Source organism: Eretmochelys imbricata, chromosome 4 (assembly GCF_965152235.1).
Source record: "Eretmochelys imbricata isolate rEreImb1 chromosome 4, rEreImb1.hap1, whole genome shotgun sequence".
In the NCBI taxonomy this organism is placed as follows: domain Eukaryota; kingdom Metazoa; phylum Chordata; order Testudines; family Cheloniidae; genus Eretmochelys; species Eretmochelys imbricata.
This window is the reverse complement of record NC_135575.1, coordinates 20,167,501-20,192,142: the sequence shown is the minus strand read 5'-3', so window position 1 is coordinate 20,192,142 and position 24,642 is coordinate 20,167,501. Positions and strand designations below refer to the sequence as shown.

The window sequence follows — 24,642 nt, the reverse complement described above, 5'->3', positions numbered from 1 at the left end:
CTGTCACCGGTCGCAGGGGCTGGGTACAGCCCCTGCCTCACGGGACCTCGTCCCTAGCGCGCCTTTGCGCTAGTCTGTACTACGGTGGGGTGGTACAGTAGCCTTTTGACTACTCTCTTTTTGTCGTCTCTATGGCTCTTGAGCCGCTCTATCTACTCACTTCCTCTCTCTCGGTGGTTCAGAGACGGGCAGAGTGTATACACAATGGGAGGAAGGCGGGCTGGAGAAGGGACCGGGGTCACGTGATCTTCCTGCGTTCTTTCCGCCCGCCATTTTACGTTGGGTTCGCGGCGGCGGCGGCGGCGCCATTAAAGCGGGAGAAGGAGGCACCGCAGCTAGGTCCGCCGGCCGGAGTACGAGCCCTCGCGGTCTTAGCCGGCAGGCGGAAGCGGGCGTCCGCGCGCGCCTGTCTCGAGCTCGCTGCGGCTCCTAGGGCGCGGCAGTGTCATGTCGGAGCAGCAGTTCGGGGGGGACTCGGCAGCCGGAGGCGGCTCGGCGGAGCAGGCGGAGCAGCAGGAGGGGATGGCTGGGGCGGGCGGCGCAGAAGGGGGAGGCGGCGGCGGAGGAGGTGGTGGCGGCGGCGGTGCCGAGTCGGAGGGAGCCAAGATAGACGCGAGCAAGAACGAGGAGGATGAAGGGTGAGTAACGGCCGCTCTGGGCGGGGAGGCGGATACCGGCCTGTCCCCCCTTTTTCCCCCGGCCGCGCGGTGGGGTTTCCCGCTGTTTACGTCTCAGTGGCCAGGGGCCCGCAGTGACAGCCCCAGCAGCAGCCGCCGCCACCAACCCCGTGCCTGGGGGCAGTTTACGCGGGAGCCCAGGATCCCTATGTGCCTGTGGCGGGGCTGCCTATCCCCGCCCCGGCTCGGCGGCAGTAAAGCGCCTCGGGCCGCGTCGGAAGATGCCGCGCGATTATCGCCGCCCCTGCTCGGCCGGTTCCCTCGCGGAGCGGGGCAGGGAGATCGCGGCTGAGTGTGTCTGCAAGTGGGAGACTAGGCTGGCTGGGACGCTGTGGGCCGCCCTAGGAAAGTTCAGCCCCTCCACCTCACTGGGGTGTCGCCCTTAGGCGAGTGCTCCCCATAATGTCACTTCCACTGGCTGCAGGATCGAGTCCCTAATCCTCAACCCAGTAGGCACAGCAGGCTTTATCCGTCCTGCAACAGCTAAAGGCACTTAGACACACTTCTGTCTGAGGATTTCTTACTCTGGCAGATCACGCCTAAGATTGCTATAACTGAAAAGCTATCAAGAATACTTTTGGTTTTCAGTTTACTTTGTGCATTGGCTGCATCAGTTACCGGCTAGTTCTGCTGTGAGCTGGGTTAGATAATGCAGTGCCGCTGTACCTGAGTCTTGTTGCAATTGTGGATGACACTGTAATGAGACTAACTAATCTCAGGTTGACAGTGTTTAAGTGACTGCTCAGGGTCCCATAGTCAGCTACTGACAGAATGGAATCCAGGAGTTCCTACTTAATGTGCTCTCTCAGCTAGTGTTGTGAACTGTTGGTATTCCTCTAATCCACCTTCCCCGCACCTTTGTGTTAGTTTGTACTCTGCCGGGTAAACTACATTGAGCCATCAACAGCTCCCAGTCTTTTTCTGAAAATCCCTTCCATGATCTCGCCCAGCTCAAAATGTCGTATTTTCACACTTATTTATTGCTGCTTTTAGCTTTAAAGGAGGTAATTATAGTATCTAGTGTGAAGTATACATTGAATCCCTATTTTAGGGTTTTATGCTCTGCTCATGATTGTAGTGCCTTCTATGAAAAGTTAATAGCAACAGCAAAGTCTTTAGTGGACTTCATGGATTCTGACTCTTCTCAGGATAAAAACTCTGCCTGGAGTATTTTTGTTTTGTTTTAGGCTTTTATTATCATGTTTTAGGAAACAGAAATGGCATCTTAACTCAGCCAATCTGATGTCTGTCATTCAGTCACATCTGCTTTTCATTGCTGCCTGAAATAAGCATTCACTGCTTTTTTCACTTGTAAGCCATACAGAGGCAACCCAGGAAAAGTTATATGGATTATATTTCTCCTTGTGTCTCGACAGGAGTATTTGCTAAATTCTAATTGCACCATCTTTATTGTTGGTGATGGTACATAAGCCAAAAAGAACTTTGTTTTTGTTTTGTTTTTTTTAAATTGATTTTACAGGGTTTGTAATATAGAACCTTACAATGGAACCTTACAATGCCATTAGCTACTTTTCAGAATAGAATTGCACTCCAAAATTTGTACTGTTCAGAACACTTAAGTTAAAAGATTAGTGTTCAAAGCTATAGTTAAATCTAGATTTAGGGTCTGTGTGGATTGAGTGTTTGAGATTTGCTTGGGGTTAGGTAACACTTATTAAGTAACTATAACTTTTCCTAATCAAGACAAATCTTTAAATCCATATTTGGGCTTGTAAATCAGTGGCCTATCTTTCAGAATGGGGAGCCTGTTGCTGCTCCTGTTGAAAAGCATCTACTCAGTACCTCTGGAAAATCAGGCCACTTCTGTTTAGGTACCTAACTGTAGGCATTGATGTTGGAAAAATTTAGTCAATGATTCTAGTTGGTGAACAAAAAATTAGCCTTTGGGAAGGTGATATAAACATCAAGAAACTAAACCATAACAGAAATGCAAGATTTTTAGTTGTATTACCATGTGCAATACTATGGCATGCGCATAATTTATTACTGAGATGTAGTCTTGAGCTGTGAACATCCATCTATAGTCTATTGATCTGCTACTGTGCTAATTGCTGTTTTAGCTTGTTTTTCCCTGTAATGTTTTTGGCCCCTTTGCTGGTATCATTTTAATGGCTGCTGTGGGCTCTTGCTCATCTTCAGGTTGTTTAGACACTTAAACATCTCTGCTTGATAGCTAGCTACAGTGATTACACTAAATCTTATAAAAAGTATAAATAAGTTAAAACTGTAATCCTAACAAATGCTGAAAATTGAATTTTGATCAGTTACTGTATTGGTTGGTTGTTCTCTAGCAATTCAAACTCCTCCCCATGGCTTTCTGAAGCGGCAGCGCCACAGCGGGAAGAATGGTAAAACTTTACATTTATTTCTAAATGCTCAAGAGCTCTGATAGCAATAAATTGAAAAGCATTTTGGGGGGCACCTGTCTGGCTTGTGCCACTAACTGGCAATTTTTAATCCCCAGGACAAATTCCCGGTGGTTATTGCTTAAGTATCTAATAGGATATATGACCTGCGAAACTATAACATTTTGTATGTGCAGGGTCTAATGTATAGGCTTAAAAAAATTGTGTTACTTAAATGGCTTGTATTCTATGATTATGTAACTACTATTTAGTCAAACAAGATGCATTGTATTAGTGTTCCTTTATATTAATGAAGAAATATCTAAATATTGACTGAGTGTTGTTAAATGAATATAATGTCCCTCTGATTTTCATCCTAATGCATTTACCTTTCTTTCATTTCCAAGTAAAATGAACTGAAGTTTACGGAAAGTAAATCTTTTGTTTTAAATAGTACAAAGTGTTGGATTATAAGAGCCATCCTCTTGGAAGAAGCAAAAATCTTACTGAATTTGCTGTAACCAAAGGTTGTCTTAGATTGCTTATGTGAAAAAATTCTTAGTAAAGTCAGCCCTTAATCTTCTGAAGACAACTGCTGATGCTTGGTGTGAGATGAGCAAATTTGCCAATTTATAACTAACATTTCATTTTAAAGCTTGCCTTGAATTAGTAATATTTAGCATAATATAAGGTACGCTAAGTATCTCATTAATGTTTACCTTTAACTAGTAATTGAAATTAAATGCATCCAAAGTACCTTTAAAGTAAACAGTTTGTTAAATATGTTCCAGAAATGTTAAATATCCTGATTTTTTAGATTAGGCACTGAGCACTCACCTGAGTATTACAATTGCCAGTATTCTTTCTGTTTCTGTACACCAGTGGTTCTCAAATTAGGGCCGCCGCTTGTTCAGGGAAAGCCCCTGGCAGGCTGGGCCGGTTTGTTTACCTTCCGTGTCCGCAGGTTTGGCGGATCGCGGCTCCCACTGGCCCGTGGTTTGCTGCTCCAGGCCAATGGGGGCTGTAGGAAGGGCGGCCAGCACATTCCTGGGCCTGTGCCGCTTCTCGCAGCCCCCATTGGCCTGGAGTGGCGAACCGTGGCCAGTGGGAGCAGCAATCGGCTGAACCTGCGGACGCGGCAGGTAAACAAACCAGCCCGGCCTGCCGGGGGCTTTCCCTGAACAAGCGGCGGCCCTAGTTTGAGAACCACTGCTGTGCACAACAGAATAGACCCAGGATTCATTGAAGTGTAGTCTTAAATATGTTTGTGATCTCCAATACAGTGAGACTCTGCAGCAACATACTTTTCTCTTAAGTACCACCAAACCATAGTTCAGAGGGGCTTCAGTTAACTCAGTTTTCTAATTTGAAATGGCTCCCTCCCCTCCTGGGGGTGACATACTAGTCGAATGGTAGAGTAGAAGACAGGCTCATTGAATGAGGATAACTTCCGTATGGCAGATCTGTCTCCCGCCCTCTGCAAACATGCTTGGAAGCCTCTTGATTTCCCTCCCTGCTTACGCAATGGCTTGACTGAGAGCAGAGAGAAAAATCAGAATTTTTTTTCTTTAAAAACAAAAGCTTCAAACACTTTGTTTGACATTGGTAAATATTTACATACAGTATCTTCCTGTTTTCCTTTGACTTAGTTTTGAGTTTTATAACTTAAAAGTTCACGACTGTTGTTTCTGCCATGTCCTTGCTGTTTAATGCAGGGTCAGTTGAGGGTTGGGACTAGATTGTGGATGAGGTTTTGTGGAGTGTCGTGATTGTCAGCCTAGACTGTACGAGTAACTTTGCTGAATGGTGTCAGAACATACCAGGTAATGCTTGCACTGTAACATTGCATTAATTCCCTCCGCTAAAGAGCCTCAGGATGTTGTTGATCTTGTCTCCCAGAACTTGGATGCTAGACTTGAAAAAAATCCACGTATCATTGTCTAGTAGGAAATTTCCTGACAGGCCTATCAGAGGAGGACCCAAGTACCAACAGTTTCTGCAGAATTTAAGCTTTCCCCGAAGTCAGTTCTACACATGGAAGGCTTTGTTGGTAAACTTATTCCAGTCCCCCACTTCCCCTGAGCAAAATTAGTTATAGGTCCAAAAGTGCAGTTTCGCCAGTGTAACCATGTGTATTAAGGGTTTTTGCCAGTATAGCTGTGTGTCGCTCTCAAATCCAATCTCTTACCACCATAGCTGTTCTGGGAAAAGTTTGTAGTGTAGATTTGGCATTAGTTTTAAGCTCTTACAGTTGTGACAGTAACCTTCCAAATGTCGTCTGGTTGTAAACTGATGAAGTATTATTTTACCAAGTCTGTAGGCACAATTAAAAGGAGCTTGTAAACTTCAAATTTTGAAATTCACTACATTCCCAAAATTTCACTTCCTGATAGAACTTTCTTTAAGTAAAAATAAAACTTCAGAAGGGCTCTTCTGCTCCCCCATTTACACAGCTACTTTTTTTTCAGCAGGGAGCACATGGAGGAGAAATTGTCCATAAACTACTGTCAGATGCACCAAGTTGTTTAATGAAAACTCCCCGAAAATGTGTGTTCTCTAACTTTTTTATGTAAATCAGGCATTCCAAATAATTGTAATAGGTTTCAAGACTTCCTGAGACTATCTTTTTTCACAAAGATGACTGTTCCTTTAACAAGAATCGTCAGTTCTGCTGATACTCAAAACCCTATCTACAGCACTGAAACTCTCAAATAGCATGTCATCTTCACATTACTGCTTGGGCAAGATCAGGGCAACAGCAGAGGCAAGCATTGTGGATATATTCATGTGGCAGAATGATCCAAGGGGAAAAGCTGGGGCTGGCGAAATTAGAGTAGCAGAGACCGAACCTGCCACGTACAGGCACATCTCTTGTTGAGGTGGGAGTAGAGACCAAAAACTGATTTCCCTTCCAGCATCTTTAAATTTATAAGTCTCCACTAGTCAGAAGTGATTGATCTTTAAAAAACAAAAACCCACCTTTCAAGAAGAGGTCAGGAACAGTCCCTGGCAAAAATAGAGCGTACACATCAGATTTCAGTGGCTGCTATGTATGTTGAAATATTTTGATTAAGGCTTGCTTACACTTCGTGTGGTGCAATCCTGAAAACTTACTGTCTTCTTACCTATTTGCCTGTATATGTTAGAAAGCTTGGTTTGTAAACTTAGGGCCTCAGTGACTGCTTTTCTTACCCTGGAGTTTTGGAGTTCGAGTATGTTCTGAATTATTTGGCTACTGATTGACAAAGTCATAAACTCAGCCTTTAAAGGTAGGCCCGTCACCTTCTTAGCTTTGTCTCATCTTCCTCCCACTCCTTTTTTTCAGTTCCTTGCTCCATATTTTCTGCCTTTTTTTTCGCTTCTGTACAGCTTTGAGTCTCTAATCCTTATATGTTTTCTGGGATGTTTCCAGGATCTCTTCTCTTTAAAGGTTTCATGACATTGTAACCCTTCTTCTGAGAGCTGGAGAGACATGGCTTCCTCTCTGCCCTGTCAATGCTGCTTCTGCGATCTGAAAATTTATGGGATGCATTTACATTCCACAGTGACTGGCTGCAGTGGTTCTCACACATGTGAATTGGCTGGCTCAAAAATCTTTGTTGTTATAGCTTTCTCATTTCAACTCATATTGAAAGTAAGCTCCTGAAGTCTTAATTCAGAGTGTAGTCTTGATTTGTAGTCAAGGTCTAGGAGAGTGCCTCATGTTATCCACTGAACCACCACTGTGAGGATGCATTACTTGGGAATTAGTGACTATGTAGGAAGAGGTGATGGTCCAGATTTCTAAAGAGGATTGGTAACACCAAACCACAAGCTGATTACTAGGGTCCTACCAAATTCACGACCATGAAAAACGTGTCCCAGCCCGTGAAATCTGCTCTTTCCCTGTGAAATCTGCTCTTTTGTGTGCTTTTACCCTATACTGTACTATTCATGGGGGAGACCAGAGTTTCTCAGATTGGGGGTCCTGACCCAAAAGGGAGTTGCAAGGTTATTTTAGGCTGGTCGTTGTATTTCTACCCTTACTTCTGCACTGCCTTCAGAGCTGGGTGGCTGGAGAGCGGTGGCTGTTGGCCAGCTGCCCAGTTCTGAAGGCAGCGCCCTGCCAGCAGCATCACAGAAATAAGGGTGGCAATACCATACCATGCCACCTGCACTGCTGCCTTTAGAGCTGGGCGGCTTGATAGTGGCGGCTGCTGACTGAGGGCCCAGCTCTGTAGGCAGCAACGCAGAAGTAAGGGAAGCATGGTATGGTATTGCCATCCTTATTTCTGTGGTGCTGCTGGTGGTGGCACTGCCTTCAGAGCTGGGCTCCTGGCTAGGAGCCACGACTCTCCACCACAATAATGTTGTGACCACCCCACAACTCCTTTTTGGCTCCGGACCCCTACAATTACAACACTGAAATTTCAGATTTAAATAGCTGAAATTGTGAAATTTATTATTTTTAATATCTTATGACTGTGACGTTGACCAAAATGGACTGTGCATTTGGTAGGGCCATACGGATTACATAGGAAATCCTCTGCACTGAGGAAACTGTTGATACTGTCATTCTTCCTAAAGGTATTTTGAAGTGATTTTTTTTAGGGAGATTGATTCTTCCTTGTTCATTGGTCAGACATTGTCAGTTTGGCTTTATTCAGCATATCCAGAGAATTTGTGTTGTGTACATTAGTGAGTTGGTTTGATACTGCATTTTTCTCTAGTAATTTGCTGAGGAAATACTCTTCTGAAGAGATTCCACTTTTCCAGAGGCCATATTGCTAACATTGTTCATTGTTGAGGCTACGTTTGTGTCACTGAGGTCATGGAAGTCAGGGAATCCGTGATTTCCAGAAACCTCCATGACATTCTCTGCTTCAGCCCCAGGGGTTATTGGACTCTGGAGCTGGCAGGCAGCGGGACCCTGGCAGGGTTCCAGCAACAGGGGGCCCCCTGCAGTGTTCCATTGACAGGTGACGGACTCCTGAGGGGGCCCTCCTCAGGGTTCCAGTGACAGGCAACAACCTCAAGTGCGCACAAGGGGGGATGCCTCGGGCGAGTGGCTGTGGGTGTTCCATTTTCTCTTTGGGAAATATGGTCACCCTGCAGCTCCCAGCTGCCATGGGTGGAGGAGGGCACCCCTGCAGCTTCCAGCTGCCGTGGCCAGAGGGGGAACCCCACAGGTCCTAGCCACCAGGTTGGTGGGGGAAACCATGAAGCTGCCGCAGCAACAAAAGTTACAGACAGGTTACTGCTTCCGTGACATGTCCATGGCTTTTACTAAAAATAATTATAACAAAATCTTAGCATTATTTATTGTACCTATAAAATATATTCCTGCGGCTTTCATTGGCAGTGACCTTTTCTGCCTTATTAGTCTTATGAAATTGTTCCATTCTTACATTACTGCATCACAGGCTACTATGTACGTTACTGGCACCTATATATACCCACCATACATCAGGGTGGTTAAATAAAGGAGTCCATTCCATAGCTAGCATAAGGTCTTTTAAACTCTGTGGTACTGTCTAATTCCACTCAACTTTAACTTCTGGGTTTATAACGGACTCATTTCCCCCATGGAGATGCTAAACACCTTTAGCTCCCATTGACTTCAGTTGGTAGTGTGGGTACTCGGCATGTGCTCTTTTTTTTAAATCTGTTTATATTCTCTGAAACTTCAACGTGCAAGTTGCCACTTTTAAAACCCAGTGTTGTGTAACTGGGATAATTTTTACAAATACAAAATTTCCTGGACTTTGACTGGTGGGAATAATGTACAGTGGAGTTGCATCTTACGCGGGGGTTAGGTTCTAAAGTCAGCGCGTAAGGCGAAAATCGCTTACAGTCAAAATTACCCTTGAAAATCCATTAAATCGCCCATGAAGTACAGTATACTGTACATGGTTTTGTGTATACAACCCGGTACAGTAATATGTATAATATACTGTACATTACTGTATATATAATAGAGTACATATGGAAAATATAATTTTACAGAACTGTATTTTTAATTTCAGGGGGTTGTCAGGGCTTGATGTTGATCTAGGAGATGGGGAGGTGACGGAGAACGAGTTGTAGACGATGTGGTTGGCTCTGGTTCAGCTCGAGAAGTTGATTGCGTAGGCTCATCTGCTGCTGGTTGTTTTTCCTTGTAAAACATGGTGATGGGCAACTGTCGCTGTTGTCTCTTGAGCTGCTCAAACATTTCTTGTTACAGTCTCAAATCGTCCATAATACTACGTGTGATTTTGAGGCTTCGTTCCATAGAGGGATCATATTCAGAAATTAAATCGTTCAAGTGTTTCGCTGCTTGGAACACTTCAGCAAATTTATGAAGATTCCAACTTGCTGGCTTTTCCTGTTCGTTGTCGTCGTCTTCGTCTTCTGTAGATGATTTTATCAGTTCCTGTAACTCTTGGTTAGTCAGTGTTTCTCTATGGCTCTCAATTAATTCTTCAGTTTCTTCCTCAAGGATGTTGACAAAGCCATCACCACCCATATGGCTGGCCACCTGAACAGTGTGTTTCACTTCTTTGTCAATGGTCGGGAAACCCTTAAAATCATTCACACATTCTATCCATAGGTTTCGCCAACATGCATTGACTGTTTCAGGCTTGATTGCATCCATTGCCTGTTTAATATAAGTGATACAATCGGCAATGTTAAAGGACTTCCAACACTCCATCACATTAAGACTGGGCTCAGCATCCATAGCGCTACGTATCCGTGGGAACGTAAGCCTCGTGTACGTGGCCTTGAAACAGCGAATCACGCCTTGGTCGAGAGGTTGGAGGATGCAAGTGGTATGGAGGGGTGCGGGGAGAAAGGGGACTTCAGTGTCATTATGCGCAAACCGGAGTGCTGCAGGGTGGCCAGGAGCATTGTCTATGATCAGCAACACTTTAAAGTCAAGTCCTTCCTCTTCGAGGTACCGCTTGATCTCCTAAATGAAACACTTGTGGAACCAATCCAGAAATAATGCTGCCGTCACCCAAGCCTTTTTATTTGATTGCCAGAACACAGGCAGGAGATTTTTATTCTTGCCTTTTAGGGCACGGGGATTTGCAGCCCTGTAGAGGAAGCCCGGCTTTATTAAATGCTCAGCCGCATTTCCATAAAACAACAGTCACAGGGTCTTCAGCTGCTTTGAAGCCAGGGGCTTGTCTTTCTGATTTCGAAGCGGTTGGGCATTTTTTTCCAGAAGAACCCAGTCTCGTCAGCATTAAAAACTTGGTCCGGAAGATAGCCCTTTTCTTCTATGATTTTTCTTTAATTGTTTGGGGTAGGCTTTTGCTGCCTCTTCGTTGGCAGGTGCAGCTTCATCTGTAGTCTGCATGTTTTTGAGGTTGAAGCGGTTCCTAAAACTGTTAAGCCAACCTTGGCTGGCTTTGAATTCCTCTCATCAGAAGGTTGTCCCTCTTCGGCAAGAGGTTTGAACAGCGCGTAGAGGCTAAGAGCCTTTTCTCACAATGTTTTGCCATCGATAGGCACACGTTTACGGTTCATGTCTTCCAGCCATAAGTTGAATGCCTTTTCAGTCTTTACTAAAATCTTATCACGCACCTGGCTCGTTATTGGAGCACTTGATGCCACGGCTGGACGAATTTCTCTATCTTGAATCTTGATGGCACGGATGCTAGATTCGTTGCGGCCATATTTACGCGCCATGTTGGAGACGGACATACCGTCTCTCAGTAAGTCCAACACAGCCAGTTTTTCCTCCAACAGATCACTGTTTCTTCAGTTGAGCACCAGATGAAGTAGTTGGCTTGTGTTTAGGGGCCATGTTGTACGAAAAATACGTACAGTATCTTTAAACATTAGAATCACACTCAGCGCGGCAAGATGCTCAAGCTATGAGAGGCATGCGGGAACTGAGACCAACTGAGGGAACAACAGATTCATGTCACCCATCTCACGCTCACTCCGGGACATACGCTCTTTGAGTGGAATGGTGGGTGGAATCGCCCACAGTATTTACAGGTATTTTGTTGTTTTTTCTTTAGGCCGAGCACGTATAGTTGAATTCACATAAGTTAAATGCGTGTATGATGCGACTCACCTGTACTGTCTTTTTTTTAGATAAATCCTGTGAACTGTTCCAGTTGTATTCCTATCAGATGCCACCTGTGAACCACCACAGTTAAAATCAGTTCAGGTGCTCAAGTTGGTTGTGGTACTCCTCATCTCCCAGTTTGGCTGATAGAGCTAGCCTGGCTTTCGAGGCACACTGTAAAGTCTCTCTGTTTCCTCATACTTTTGAAGAGAAGGAACTTGATGGGGCACTTGGGTCTGGGCATGAGTATTATGACACAACGCGGGCTTCTGGCACGACCACTAAATTCCTATTTTAAAAAGAAAATTAATAATATTTACAAATAAAAACAAAACAACCCAAAACTTATAGCCCCCCCAAAGTCCACTAGGGGATTTATTGTTGCTGTTGATTTTAAGTGGAAGATTCTTAGATACTACAGTGATACGCAGCAGTATAAAATCCTACAATAGATGGCTATTAGCACTTGAGTTGGAAGTTGGTTGATTTTGCTGGGTAGATTGACATGAGCTCTTGCAGACCCAAGTAACATTAGTGACTAGGCTGGGTTGTATCATCAGCATCAAGCTCATGTCATTAGTGGACTTGCTTTCCATATTTAACCTATTTTAAATGGAGCATTTCATACAGTATTTCTATATCAATAATTCAATAACTTTTCATTACAAAAGTAACATGTAATGTATAGCATAATTATCCATTCAAACACTTCGAAAATCATTTTAATAACCAACGTAAACTGTTCTGAGTCCTTAAGACGGATTGCAAGTGAAATTCACTTTTAAATGAGGTGTACGCAGTTAAAATCTTTTAAATTCAAACATCTAACTTTAAATTAATTTTAAAATTAAAATAGCAAGAAGGGGGAAAATGTGTAATGTTCATCTAATATCCCATGTAGCCAAAGGGAATCCTCACATGGTAAAAATAAGGTAGATCTGGGTATTTTCACTCTGCTCATCAAACATAATATTTAAACACTGAGATAAATACAAAAGCCCAGATTCTAGGGAATCCAAAAGTAAAACACTTCTTTGAAAGTGGGAAATTAAAAACCCATGTTGCTACTGTTTCATAAAAGAGTAAATACCATATTAACTTCAGTCTTCAATAGACATACAATGCATTTTGTCAAATAGACAATCCTCTCTTACAACTTTTTAATGTTTAAACTAGAGCTGTCAATTAATCGTAATTAACTAAAGCTATTAATTCAAAAAAATCGTGATTAAAAAAATTGCGATTAATTGCATTTATAACAATAGAATACCAATTGAAATTTATTAAATATTTTTGGATGTTTTTCTATATTTTCAATATTGACTTTAGTGGAACACAGAATACAAAGTGCACAGTGCTCACTTTATATTACTATTTTGATTACAAATATATGTACTGTAAAAATGAAAAAACAAATAGTATTTTTCATTTCACCTCATGCAAGTACTGAAGTGCAATCTCTTTATCATGAAAGTGTAACTTACAAATGCAGATTTTTTTTTGGTTACATAACTGCACTCAAAAATAAAACAGTATAAAACTTTAGAGCCTACAAGACCACTGAGTCCTATTCCTTATTCTGCCAATCGCTAAGACAAACAAGTTTGTTTACATTGATGGGAGATACTGCTGCCTGCTTCTTATTTACAGTGTCACCTGAAAGTGAGAACAGGTGTTTGCGGGGCACTTTTGTAGCTGGCGTTGCAAGGTATTTACATGCCAGATATGCTAAATATTTGTATGCACCTTCATGCTTCAGCCACCATTCCAGAGGACATGCTTTCATGCTGATGATGCTCATTAAAAATAATGCGTCAATTAAATTTGTGACTGTACTCATTGGGAGGAGAACTGTGTGTCTCCGGCTCTGTTTTACCCGCATTCTGCGTATATTTCATGTTATAGCAGTCTCGGATGATGACCCAGCACATGTTTGTTTTAAGAACACTTTCACAGCAGATTTGACAAAATGCAAAGAAGGTACTGATGTGAGATTTCTAAAAATAGCTACAGCACTCAACCCAAGGTTTAAGAATGGGAAGTGTTGTCCAAAATCTGAGAGGGACGATGTGTGGAAAATGCTTTTAGAAGTCTTAAAAGAGCAACACTCTGATGCGCAAACTACAGAACCCAAACCACCAAAAAAGAAAATCAACCTTCTGCTGGTGGCATCTGACTCAGATGATGAAAATGAACATGCGTCGGTCCGCACTGCTTTGGATCATTATCAAGGAGAATCCATCATCAGCATGGAATCATGTCCTCTGGAATGGTGGTTGAAGCATGAAGGGACGTGAATCTTTAGCGCATCTGGCAAATAAATGTCTTGCAACGCCAGCTACAACAGTACCATACGAATGCCTGTTCTCACTTTCAGGTGACATAGCAAACAAGAAGCAGGCAGCATTATCTCCAGCAAATTGTAGCCAGCCTTGTTTGTCTGAGTGATTGGCTGACCAAGAAGTAGGACTGAGGGGACTTTTAGGCTCTAAAGTTTTACATTGTTTTATTTTTGAATGCAGGTTTTTTGTACGTAATTCTACATTTATAAGTTCAACTTTCATGATAGAGAGATTACACTAGAGTACTTGAATGAGGTGAATTGAAAAATACAAGGTTTTTTACAGTGCAAATATTTGTAATAAATAGTGAGCACTGTACACTTTGTATTCTGTGTTGTAATTGAAATTAATATTTTTGAAAATTTAGTAAACATCCAAAAATATTTAAAATAAATGGTATTCTATTGTTTAACCGTGCAATTAATTTGTTTAACCGCTTCACAGCCCTAGTTTAAAGATATTACAGTATTTTAGAGTACTTCAACATCTGTAAGAGCCAAAAAGGCTGGCCATGCTAATGGCCTATCTTAATCTAAACAGTATTGCTATGCTTATTTTATGGAAGTAGACAAAAAATGTTTTTGTACTGTAAGTTTCCCTGTTTAGCCTTTTCAAGGGCATAATGATATGAGGGAAGGTTTTGGTAAGTTTGCATTGCTAAAATTTGCTCATTTATTGAGCCCTTCTGTAAGCATGTCATCTCTTTCTTTTCTTGCTTCACTCAGAAAAAAGTTCCCCAAATTGTTTGTTGGGAAATCTTATTCCCCAGCATGCCATGGATATAACACTAAGCCTTTTCTTTTGTTATAAAAACCTTGAAAACTTGAAGAAATTCTCCCATAAATGTATCCTCCTAAATCAGTGATACTCAGACTGAGGCTCACGAGCTGCAAGTGGCTCTTTAATGCATCTCCTGAGGCTCTTTGCAGCATGTAATATTAAAACACTGTGTGATTTCATTATTAACCAATGCTTTTACTATGTTATTAACCAGTTGTAGTTGATAAAATTATATTTGGTCAATCATTTTGCAGTGAGAATTATATATATATATAAAAAAGAAAATGAAACAGAGTTTTCACACTATTGGGGCTGTTTTAGGTAATGTTGGTTGCTAATTGACTCCTGAACCACCGAAGTCTGAATATCGGTGTTTTAAAGCATCTCCGGAGCATAGAGCACTTCTGAGTGTCTGGCACCACTAATGTGGTGGTGCAACACTCAGTTGCCCAACTAACCCCTCCATATTTGTCTTGAAAGCACTAATCCTGGGAAGGGCTTCTAGTACTCTGTGGTAGAGAGCAAAGGCAATTGGAATAATATATGAAGGGATGGAGAGGAGTGGGTCTGCTGGATGAATTCATAATGTATGTATGTATTTATTTTGGGGGGGGGGGGGAGTTAAGTTGTAGTCACTGGTATTAAACATGTAACATCTGAAGGCTGGAGCCTATCTCTCTGTCCACTGCAGTTGCATAAGGATTAGATAAATCTGTCAAAAGACTATGCATTCCTAAGGCCATGACTAACGTAGCAAGACCTGGAAGTGAGTGACCTTGATGATCCAATCTGTATGTGCAGCTTCGATTTAAAGAGGTCGTCCGGCATATAGTGATGTGACAGAACTCATGCTATGTGCTGGTATATATTTTGTAAAGTAACTTTCTGCACATGTTTAACATAGAGGAGTTCGGATTTCTATTGTGTGCTGAGGAACATTCTAGTGATTTCTAGAATGAATACAAATAAGTTTTAGTTGGGGCAATAAAGAGAACTAGGTCTTGTCGGAAATGTTTTTGCAGATCTGGCTGGATCTTGTTTTCTCTTGTGATTTTTGGAGCCATTATAAAGCAAAATTACTTTAAAATGATTCTTCACTGGAATGGGTACAAATAACGTTTGTCTAATAGTTTTAGGAAAGATTCCATTCGCAATTTCACTCGATTAATTTAAGTTGACAAAAATCATAAAATGTCCCATTCTGAGGAGCTAAGATGTTTGGCCTTTTCACCCCTTAATTCCCAACTCTTTGCATTGGGAGAGTGACTTGATTCCAAACTATCTCGTGTACCACCATATTTACAATTAAAATGAAAATCAAACTTAGATGAGCCTACCCACATTAAGTCGCATGGCCAGTTTGATTGGGAAAACAATGGATTTACAACTTGTTTGGGCACTCATTTTTGAAATAACACATGGCCTCATCAGTATATAATTTTATAAATTTAGTATTGGTCTTGGTCGGAGAACGTAACTTTAGAGTCATGCTCCAGTACTGCGTACTCCCCTTCTATGTGAGTAGAGTAATTTGTCCCCAACTTGGTAGAGTTTTTGTCTAGGAACTTACGTAGTGGCAAACCAGACATATTTGTGCCTGTCCAGCCCAGACTGGCATATACGGCTCAATGGGTAATCTGCACTTATTTTGTGATTTATTTTGAAAAATAACTATGGAATAATGACAACTTAATCAACATTTGATCCTCTGTGGGGCTGAGTGAGTGCAACTGAGAACAGAATGTGGTTGGAAGGATCTTCGGTGGTGGTGTGAAGTAGGAAGAATCCTCCTTGTCTTCTCAGCCCCCACATTGAGTTTGTAGGGCTGGCAGCTTAATAAGTCTTATTTGTAAACTAAATAAATGATGGACACAAATATGGAACTCAAAATGTCACTTTTACATAGATTTTTCAGTTGTGGCAAATTTGACCAGGACCACTTTCTGAAATGTAGAGGGATGATCAGATGTATAAGGGGGTATTGCTGATAGTATCCTACCAAAGTTCCCTAATTGGAAAAATGAGCTCTTATGATAAAATAAAATATATCCTGTATATCAAATTTTAGAACAAGATTATTAATTTGTTAATATCTGTCTTTACAGGAAAATGTTCATTGGAGGCCTTAGCTGGGACACTACAAAGAAAGATCTGAAGGACTACTTCTCCAAATTTGGTGAAGTCGTAGACTGCACTCTGAAGTTAGATCCTATCACAGGGAGATCAAGGGGTTTTGGCTTTGTACTTTTTAAAGAGTCTGAGAGTGTAGATAAGGTAGTGTTATTCTCTAATCTAATTAATTCATTTACCCTTTAAATGAACAGTACAGAAACTCAGTAATAAGGCTCTTGCGTGCATCTCGTTTACATAATCTATTAAAAAGATATAGCTTTGAGAAGCAATATTTTTCCAGAGGCTGCTTTTTAAAATGCTTTTACTTCAGCCATCTATCTGAGCTGTGCAACTCCTTGGCAGTGAACAGCATTTCTTGAAGCATGGTCTCATGTCCTTCACTGCAAGGAAATCTCTCTCAGCATGTCAGGCCTTAGTCCTTGTCTACACTACAGTGGTAGGTTGATGTCATCTGCTTTACATCGACCTAGCTATGGAAGTGTCTTCACTTACATTTGGTGCCTACCGCCGTAAGTGTATCTCTGTGCTAACTTAGTAACAACACCTCTCCGACCAGTGTAGAGTCAGTCGATGTAATTAAGTTGATGCAGTGTCCGTGTAGACACTGCATTGCTTACTTCAACAGTTACCGGCTTTCAGGAGCTGTCTCACAATGCCCCACACTGACAATAGAATTGTTACAAGCGCTCCTGGTGAGGAGGTACACTGCCGACACAAGGAGCAGAGTGTGCGCGCGCACAAGCGATTTAATAACTGCGGTGGTTGTATGCCAACGTAAGTTAGGTTAACATAATTTCGTAGTGTAGACAAGACCTCAGACACTACAGTATTAAATGCTGTCGAAATAAACCTTCGCTATCCGTAACGCCCTTCGTTTCTGATTTTTTTACCAAAAAATTCCTGGGTTTTACAAAAGCTATTTGGTTTATACCAATTTTCACTTGAATATTAGACCATTCAAGTACCTGAAAATATGACTGTTAGGAAAATCCAATACATTGTTAGATGTTTGTTGTTAATAAATTAAAAAGACAAGGTGAGTGAGTTAACATCTTTTATTTGGCCAACTTCTGTTGGTGTAAGACAACCTTTTGAGCTTCTCTGTGTATTAGCACTTCGCTCTAATATCCTGGGACTAACATGGCTACAACAACACTGCAAATGATAATAAATTAGTCTAAGTCTAAATGCGAGGCTCTGTTAAAGCAATGTAATTTAATGTAGTGGCAAATACACACACATGCGTATGTACTGTTAATGCACAGTTCCTGAAATAAACCACAGTATTCTACTGTGTTTGCACTCTTTCAATATTCTTATTTTTCTCTATTTGTTGCCTGGCTGGTCCCATAATGTTTTCTCTCGTATTTACCCAGAAAATGGAAGTAAACTTTTTGCACCAATTTTCACCCATTTTTAAATTTTTATAATAAAACTGATCAAGTTCTGGGAAATTGTAAACAATATGAAAAACAAAGGGCTTTGGATATCCAGTAGTGTGGAACCATTTGCTCAGCAACAATATTGGAGCTTATGTGATCTAAACAGATGGTAGTTCACAAACTGTAAAGGGAGAAGAAAGTGGTTTGATCTTTTTCAAACTTTCTTTTAGAGTACCTTCTTTGAATACTGTGTCCTTAACTTCCTTTTATGGCACTTGGCTCCGAAGCGATAAGTGGTTAGATGAAGAGTTTGGGGAGGAAACGTATAGTCAGTGTATATTGGCCCATATTGCAGAACTATTACTTGGTTATGCACTTGTAAAAGTGCTCAGTTTATGCCCATCTTTAGTTGATCCTGTATTTTTGGCATTACATTTTACCGAAAACTGCAGTAAAGTATTTAGTTAGTTTGAAAAGTCAAAATGTTGTTAACTTCAAATTTTATAGGTCATGGACCAAAAAGAACATAAACTGAATGGAAAAGTGATTGATCCAAAAAGAGCTAAAGCCATGAAAACAAAAGAACCTGTTAAAAAGATTTTTGTTGGTGGACTATCTCCAGATACACCTGAAGAGAAAATAAGGGAGTATTTTGGAGGTTTTGGTGAGGTATGTGACAAAAGCTGTTTAATCCACTTCTATTTTAAGTACCTTCTGACATGGAAACATTCTAATTTTGACAGTGATGCTGCTTTAACGCATGTTTTTAAAATGTTGAGGCTTAACATTATATGCCTGGCCAGTGTATTCTCTAGACCTAACTAGAGTGTTTGAAGTTTTTTAGACTAAGTGGGAATCTAATCTTGGTTTCTAAAGCAGTTCAGATTTGCCTTGAAAACTCTCTTCACGCAGTGGGCTGAGACTTTTTTTTGAAAGGGGAGTAAAATACTTCTGCTTTATTTTCTAACATTATCTTAATGGTAAATGTGGGCAAAAGTATCTTTTGTGCTTTGCTGGTGAACCTCCATAAATTCTATAAAGCTGACTTAAATTGCTGCCTATTCCCCACTGACCTGGCGAATCCTTCTAACATGAACCTTTCAGCCCACGTCAACACAACAGTCAAGAAACCTGGTCACCAACTGGTTGTGCTCTACCCTGATTACCAATGAAGTTCCACTTTGTAATGTACTGTGGACCTTAACTGGTCTATGTTAAATTGGAACCTACTTTGTAACTTGGGTAAGGAGATATGTTGGACATTCCTTACTTACATTGGTATATTTGCAGTCAAGTTCTTAAACTCCGGATCTAAAATTGTTCTTGTAACATGGTTTTAGTGCCAGAATGGATAATACAGGTGCCATGACACTGGAACTACATCTCCTGGAAATTAGAAATACTTGACTGAAAAATACTGTGAAGCAAATCATGCTGATGTAATTTATTGAAGACTTATTTAACATGTAACTTAAATTTGAATGTGAACATGAAATATATAGGTATCAGTTTCCATCTATGGTGAGTGCAAAATGCCTCTGCATGGAACTTGTTACCTGCATGTATTTGTTAAATAATTTCAGTTAACTAATATGAGCTATGCAGATGTAACTTTGTGTGATTTATCTGATTTTAAACATAGTAAAGTATGGAGGGTTGTTTAGTAAGAATGACATTGAAATATGTAAACTTGTTTTCACCAGGTGGAATCTATAGAACTCCCTATGGACAACAAAACCAACAAAAGGCGTGGATTCTGCTTTATTACTTTCAAGGATGAGGAACCAGTGAAGAAAATAATGGAAAAAAAATACCACAACGTCGGTCTTAGTAAAGTATGTTAAAGTCTTACGAGAGGAATTTTAAATTGCTTGTAGTAACAGAGCAAATAACTTTGTGTGTGTGGAATACATTAAGAGCTGCTTCCATTTTATTTGTGGTAGTATCCTAGAAATGTATGGTGTAGCTACAACAAAGTATTTTATCTCATCAATGTTTGTATTATATAAGCACCAAGTGTGCGCCTCGTTTTTTGATGCATATTGGGAATCCTTGTTCATGTCTTCCTCTAGAACAGAGACTCTGGGCCTTATGCCACTCTTGCTACCAAAAAGTTTGTGGCCTAAGGGCAGGTCTTCACTACCCACTGGATTGGCGGGTAGTGATCGATATATCGGGGATCGATTTATCGCATCTCGTCTAGATGCGATAAATCGATCCCCCAACGTGCTCCCCGTTGACTCTGGAACTCCAGCTCACGAGAGGCTGAAGCAGAGTCGACGGGGGAGCGGCAGCGGTCAACTCGCCGCCGTCCTCACAGCAACATAAGTCGACCTAAGATATGCCGACTTCAGCTATGCTATTTGCGTAGCTGAAGTTGTGTTATCTAAGGTCGACTCCCGCCCCTAGTGTAGACCAGGGCTTAGGCAATTTATCATCCTTTTCATTCAGGGGTCTGGCAACAGCACACTCACTTACTCCTCCTGGCAGGGCTCAATGCACCAACCTTCCCACCCCCCGGGTGAGACTTACCTCTCATCTCCTTCTGGGCCCACTACAGCCTCCTTTAAGAACCTTGGAATCTCTCCCCTTCACAGCCTTCTCTGCCCTCTTCTACCGCATATGCTTTATCTATAGTTTTGAAATGGATTGTTTCTTTGAATCAGTATCATACTTGCATCCTGGTTTAACTGTTCAACCACTTGGAAATGCTTTCTTGTTAGTAAAATACTTAAGTGGAGTATAAACCAGTGAAAATTGTCTTAAACTGGTACTAAACCAAAATGGAAACATGCTTACTATCAGATCCTGGACTGTGTAGTTCAGAAATAGCATCACTTGTGTAAGTATGGCCAATAGTAAAAATAATGTAAAAATTAAAGCTTAAGTTTTACGTGACTGTTTACATACTGACAGCTGAGTTGAGCTTTCAAAACGTAACTGAGTAAAACTAGTGATGCTTTCATAATTCAATCTGGTCCAAACTTTCTAAGGCGATGAAAAACTGAAGTATGGAAATAAAATTTAATCTAAACAATTCCTTTAAGAATTAGTGTCTATACCAGATGGGATGGAAACAGTTTGTCACTGAATTTTCACAGGCTGTGAAATAGAGTAGGTAACTGTTTTTAGATTGAAGTTGTTTGTTGTTTTTCATAAGACTCCAGTGACTATTTTTTATTCTACGTTCTTCTCTTAACTAAAGTACTAACTTACAATCAGTTGGCTATAAATTACTTTAAAGACTGCTTTTTTTCCAATTAGGTTTGATTTTAACTTTTGGTCTTCTAGTGTGAAATAAAAGTAGCCATGTCAAAGGAACAGTATCAGCAGCAACAGCAATGGGGCAGTAGAGGAGGATTTGTTGGAAGAGCCCGTGGAAGAGGTGGTGGTAAGTTTGTGCTTAACTTTTTACTAATTTTAGAAAGGTGGCTATATTCTTTCAGTCTTCTAATGTTTTGGCAATTTACTACTGTGCTTCAGGCCCCAGTCAAAACTGGAACCAGGGATATAGCAACTACTGGAATCAGGGATATGGCAACTATGGCTACAACAGCCCAGGATATGGTGGCTATGGAGGATATGACTACACTGGTTACAACAACTACTATGGATATGGTGACTATAGCAGTAAGTACTGAGCTTTCTATATAAAGTGTTATTTGACTTCTGTTTTAAACTTGTACAGTGAGAAGGGATGTCAAATGACTTAAAGTACCCTATAAGGGTATTTTAAATCATGTTTAGTGTTTAATCTCTTTGAAGCCAGAATCAAAAATGTATTCATACCTGTGCTCACTCCCCTGATCTCATAGAAATCTGTTTTTTGGCTTGATCTTGAGTTACTGACATTTAGTACTCATGGCAGCAGTTAACCATATGCATTGCTGGTGTGCACATGGGATCTGCAAGTTTTTTCAGTGATTATCCCTTCTTTTTGACAGCTTCTGTACATTCCCTCTTCTGGTATATGCCGCCTCTGGTGTTGAGCTGTGAAACTGCCTTGAAAAGCTGTGCCCACTGGAAGATTCACAAGAGAACTCGCCCTATTTTATAGGGAGTGCAACCTCCCAATTGCCTCAAATTATCTGTCATTACAGAAAGCAAATGGAACTGGCTTTTGTGTTCTCACACTAAATCTTCACTTAGCCTACCCTCAATCTTTCTTCACTAGCTTTAAGTGTGGTATAGGTTAGTTCAATGTAGATGACCCTTTCCTTACCCTTTATTGCCACTGTGTTAGGCCCTAATTCCCGCAGGGGCTTTAAGATTTGTACCACTTTTGGTGCCTCCTGTGCATGGGTGAAACTCATTTGGTAAAGCCAGAGTATGGTCTGTTAAGTATTTAGTCTGATATCTTGATGGGCCCGTGAAAGATACCAAGACCAGCCTCTGTGCTGAGACCCTCTGACATTGAAGCCAAGATGCACTGTGCCACTCCAGCCTTAATGCCACCTTCAACCGTAGATTCAAGGTTGTAATCTCCTCTGTGCTCTACTGGGAGCAAATCCCTCATTTGGCATTGAATACATTCAAAGTGGCACTGAAGACAAGATCAGTGCCTCCTACCAAGACTTCAGTAGCATTGTCACTGACTCAGGAGGTGCCAACCTCCGTACCTGTTCCATGCTTGGCACCATTGCCAAGATAGTTTCTCTCTTTTTTTGTACTGACCCATGAGTTGCTTGAAGATTGTTGAGCACCAGTGTCAGCTCTTCTGCACACTCCTCTGGAGCTGGATGCTCCAGCATCAATTAACTTGGACTCCTTGCAGTTTAAGTCCCCACAATTGCTTCCATCTTTGTTGGAGTGGGGTCCGCTTGTTGACAGTACTAGCCACCCTAATGCTTGCTTTCCCCCAAAAGAACTACTGGATATAAACTGGCCATCAACAAGTTTAGGCTTGTAATTAGACAAAGGTTTCCAATCATCAGAAGAATTCATCATCAGAAGTTCAGAGTTTTTAGCCTGCTTTTTGACTCCATTGTCCTGATTCTGCTGTATTCATTTCTTCCATTTCTTAGAATCATGAAATTTGTCATTTCATCGTCACTTTCACCCAGATTGTCTTCCACCTTCAGATTTGCAACCAGTTCCTCCTTGTGGGTCACAATCAAGTTTAAAATGGCTGTTTCACTGGTTACTGCCTCTACTTTCTGAAACAAAAAAGTTTTCCCCAATAGGTTGCAAAAACTTACTGGAATTTTTGTGTTTTGCTGTATTATTTTTTCAGTAAATGTCTGAGTAGTTAGTCCCCCATTACTAGCAGGTGTGTTTTGCATATTTCTGTTCTTGAAATGCCTAATCCACCTCCCCTTCTTAATTAGATGATCTTTAGTTGATCCCTATTTCCTTTCCCCACCCCTTTTGTTTTTCCACAGAGACTTTGAACAGGTCTGCCTCTAACCTCTTGCACCTCAGAACAAGTGTATATGTTCTGATGTATAATGCAATACTGCCTCCCTTTTCCCCTGCTTGTTCTTCTTGAACAAGCTATACCCCTCAATAGCAGTATTCCAGTCATGAGATTTATCCCCCAAGCCTCCGATGCCAGTTGAATAATTTAGCTTATGTACTAATACTACTTATTGATTCTTTGTATTTATGTATAGATAGCTAATACAATGAGAAGATTCTCCCACTGATTTCCCTCTTGTTGTTCCTATGACCCTATTGTAATTTTCCGTATCCTGTGGGCTTTTGTCATCTGCCTCTTTTGTATTAAGGACAAACCCTACAATCTCCAGGTTCCTCAAGGACATGGTAAATGTCACCCTTTCTTCCCTTCCCCAATTAGGCAGTCTCTGCCCTCATGGAACTTAAACCTTTTCCTAATGAAGCTATTGGACCTTCCTTTTGCTTAAGCATCTATCGATCTAAACTACTTTCTTGATAGGAAATATGTCTGCTTAGTGTTTTGGTGGCTGCTCCATCTTGTACTGTGTTCAGCTAGGCCCCATCCCAGCTTCAAGCCTTGGGTCTCTGATTTCCATCTCTCTCAATACATATCTCTCTTTCTGGTCTTGTTGTGACATTTCCATCTTGGGGGGACGGAGGGAACATGCCCTAGATGCAGAGAGGGTGCTCTCTTTTTACCTGGAAAATGCTAAGCTCTTAACCTATTGAGTGATTTTTTAAAATTTGTAGCATATGGGGGGAGTTGCCAGGGAGAAGCCATCACCAGCCAGACTTTCACACTAGATTAGGAGCTGTAGAAAACATTGCTGCATCTTAGCTAAGAAGTTTGTTTCCTGATTTAAAAACTCATGCCATGATAGCCACTGTAATATCAGCTCCCCAAGTGGAGATATGCTCCAATATGCTCCCCAAGTGGAGTTTGGTGCATGCTTCCACTAGGTTCTGCTCCTTAGAGTTAGCATTATGCTGCGATGCCTACTTTGGGATGGCAGTGCTACAGAACATTTAATTTAGAACTCCTTGACTATTGTTCACCTGGTACAGCACTTCTTTCTAATCCCACAAGTGGGAATGTGTAGAGGTCCTACAAGAAGAGAGAGAGGATACTTACTAGTAACTCTTCTTTGAGAATTATCTCTGTGCATTCACACTGCCTGCCTTTCTCTCTGCCTCAGAGTTCTGTGTAACTTCAGAACTGTGTCCTTTAAGAAAAGAAACTGAGGTGGTGAGGCAGTGCACCCCTCTAGAGTTAGGGTGACAACGATCGCTGACATCTCTTGTGTTGTTCCCTCAATAGACACTGCTTTTCAAGGCAGTTCCACAGCTCTGTGTCGTCATAGGTGCCATATCCCACAAGTGTGACTGCATAGTGGTGATTCTTGAAGAATAGCAGTTACTGGTAAATAACTTCTCTGTCCTATCAGAGATCTTAAAGAATGATTTTGGGTTGGTGTTTATTGATCCCTTTCTTCCACGAAGGTTGCATTCCAGCATCATCCT

The 24,642-nt window shown here is 41.3% G+C and overlaps 1 protein-coding gene across 4 annotated transcripts in view; it reads left to right on the top strand.

The window, feature by feature from the left end:
* The first annotated feature begins 267 nt into the window (after positions 1 to 267).
* Positions 268 to 24,642, top strand: part of HNRNPD (heterogeneous nuclear ribonucleoprotein D) — a 27,189-nt gene continuing 2,814 nt past the window's right edge. The window contains exons 1-8 of one of the 4 annotated variants that reach the window (XM_077814942.1): positions 268 to 638; positions 2,990 to 3,046; positions 16,315 to 16,483; positions 18,232 to 18,393; positions 19,428 to 19,559; positions 21,016 to 21,115; positions 21,208 to 21,354; positions 24,622 to 24,642. The exon at positions 24,622 to 24,642 is cut by the window's right edge and continues 922 nt beyond it. In XM_077814942.1, the coding sequence (XP_077671068.1) occupies positions 448 to 638; positions 2,990 to 3,046; positions 16,315 to 16,483; positions 18,232 to 18,393; positions 19,428 to 19,559; positions 21,016 to 21,115; positions 21,208 to 21,354; positions 24,622 to 24,642 (979 nt within the window). In that variant the 5' untranslated portion in view covers positions 268 to 447. The remainder of the gene's footprint in view (positions 639 to 2,989; positions 3,047 to 16,314; positions 16,484 to 18,231; positions 18,394 to 19,427; positions 19,560 to 21,015; positions 21,116 to 21,207; positions 21,355 to 24,621) is intronic. The other 3 variants (XR_013345863.1, XM_077814941.1, XM_077814943.1) reach the window with 3 other exon arrangements.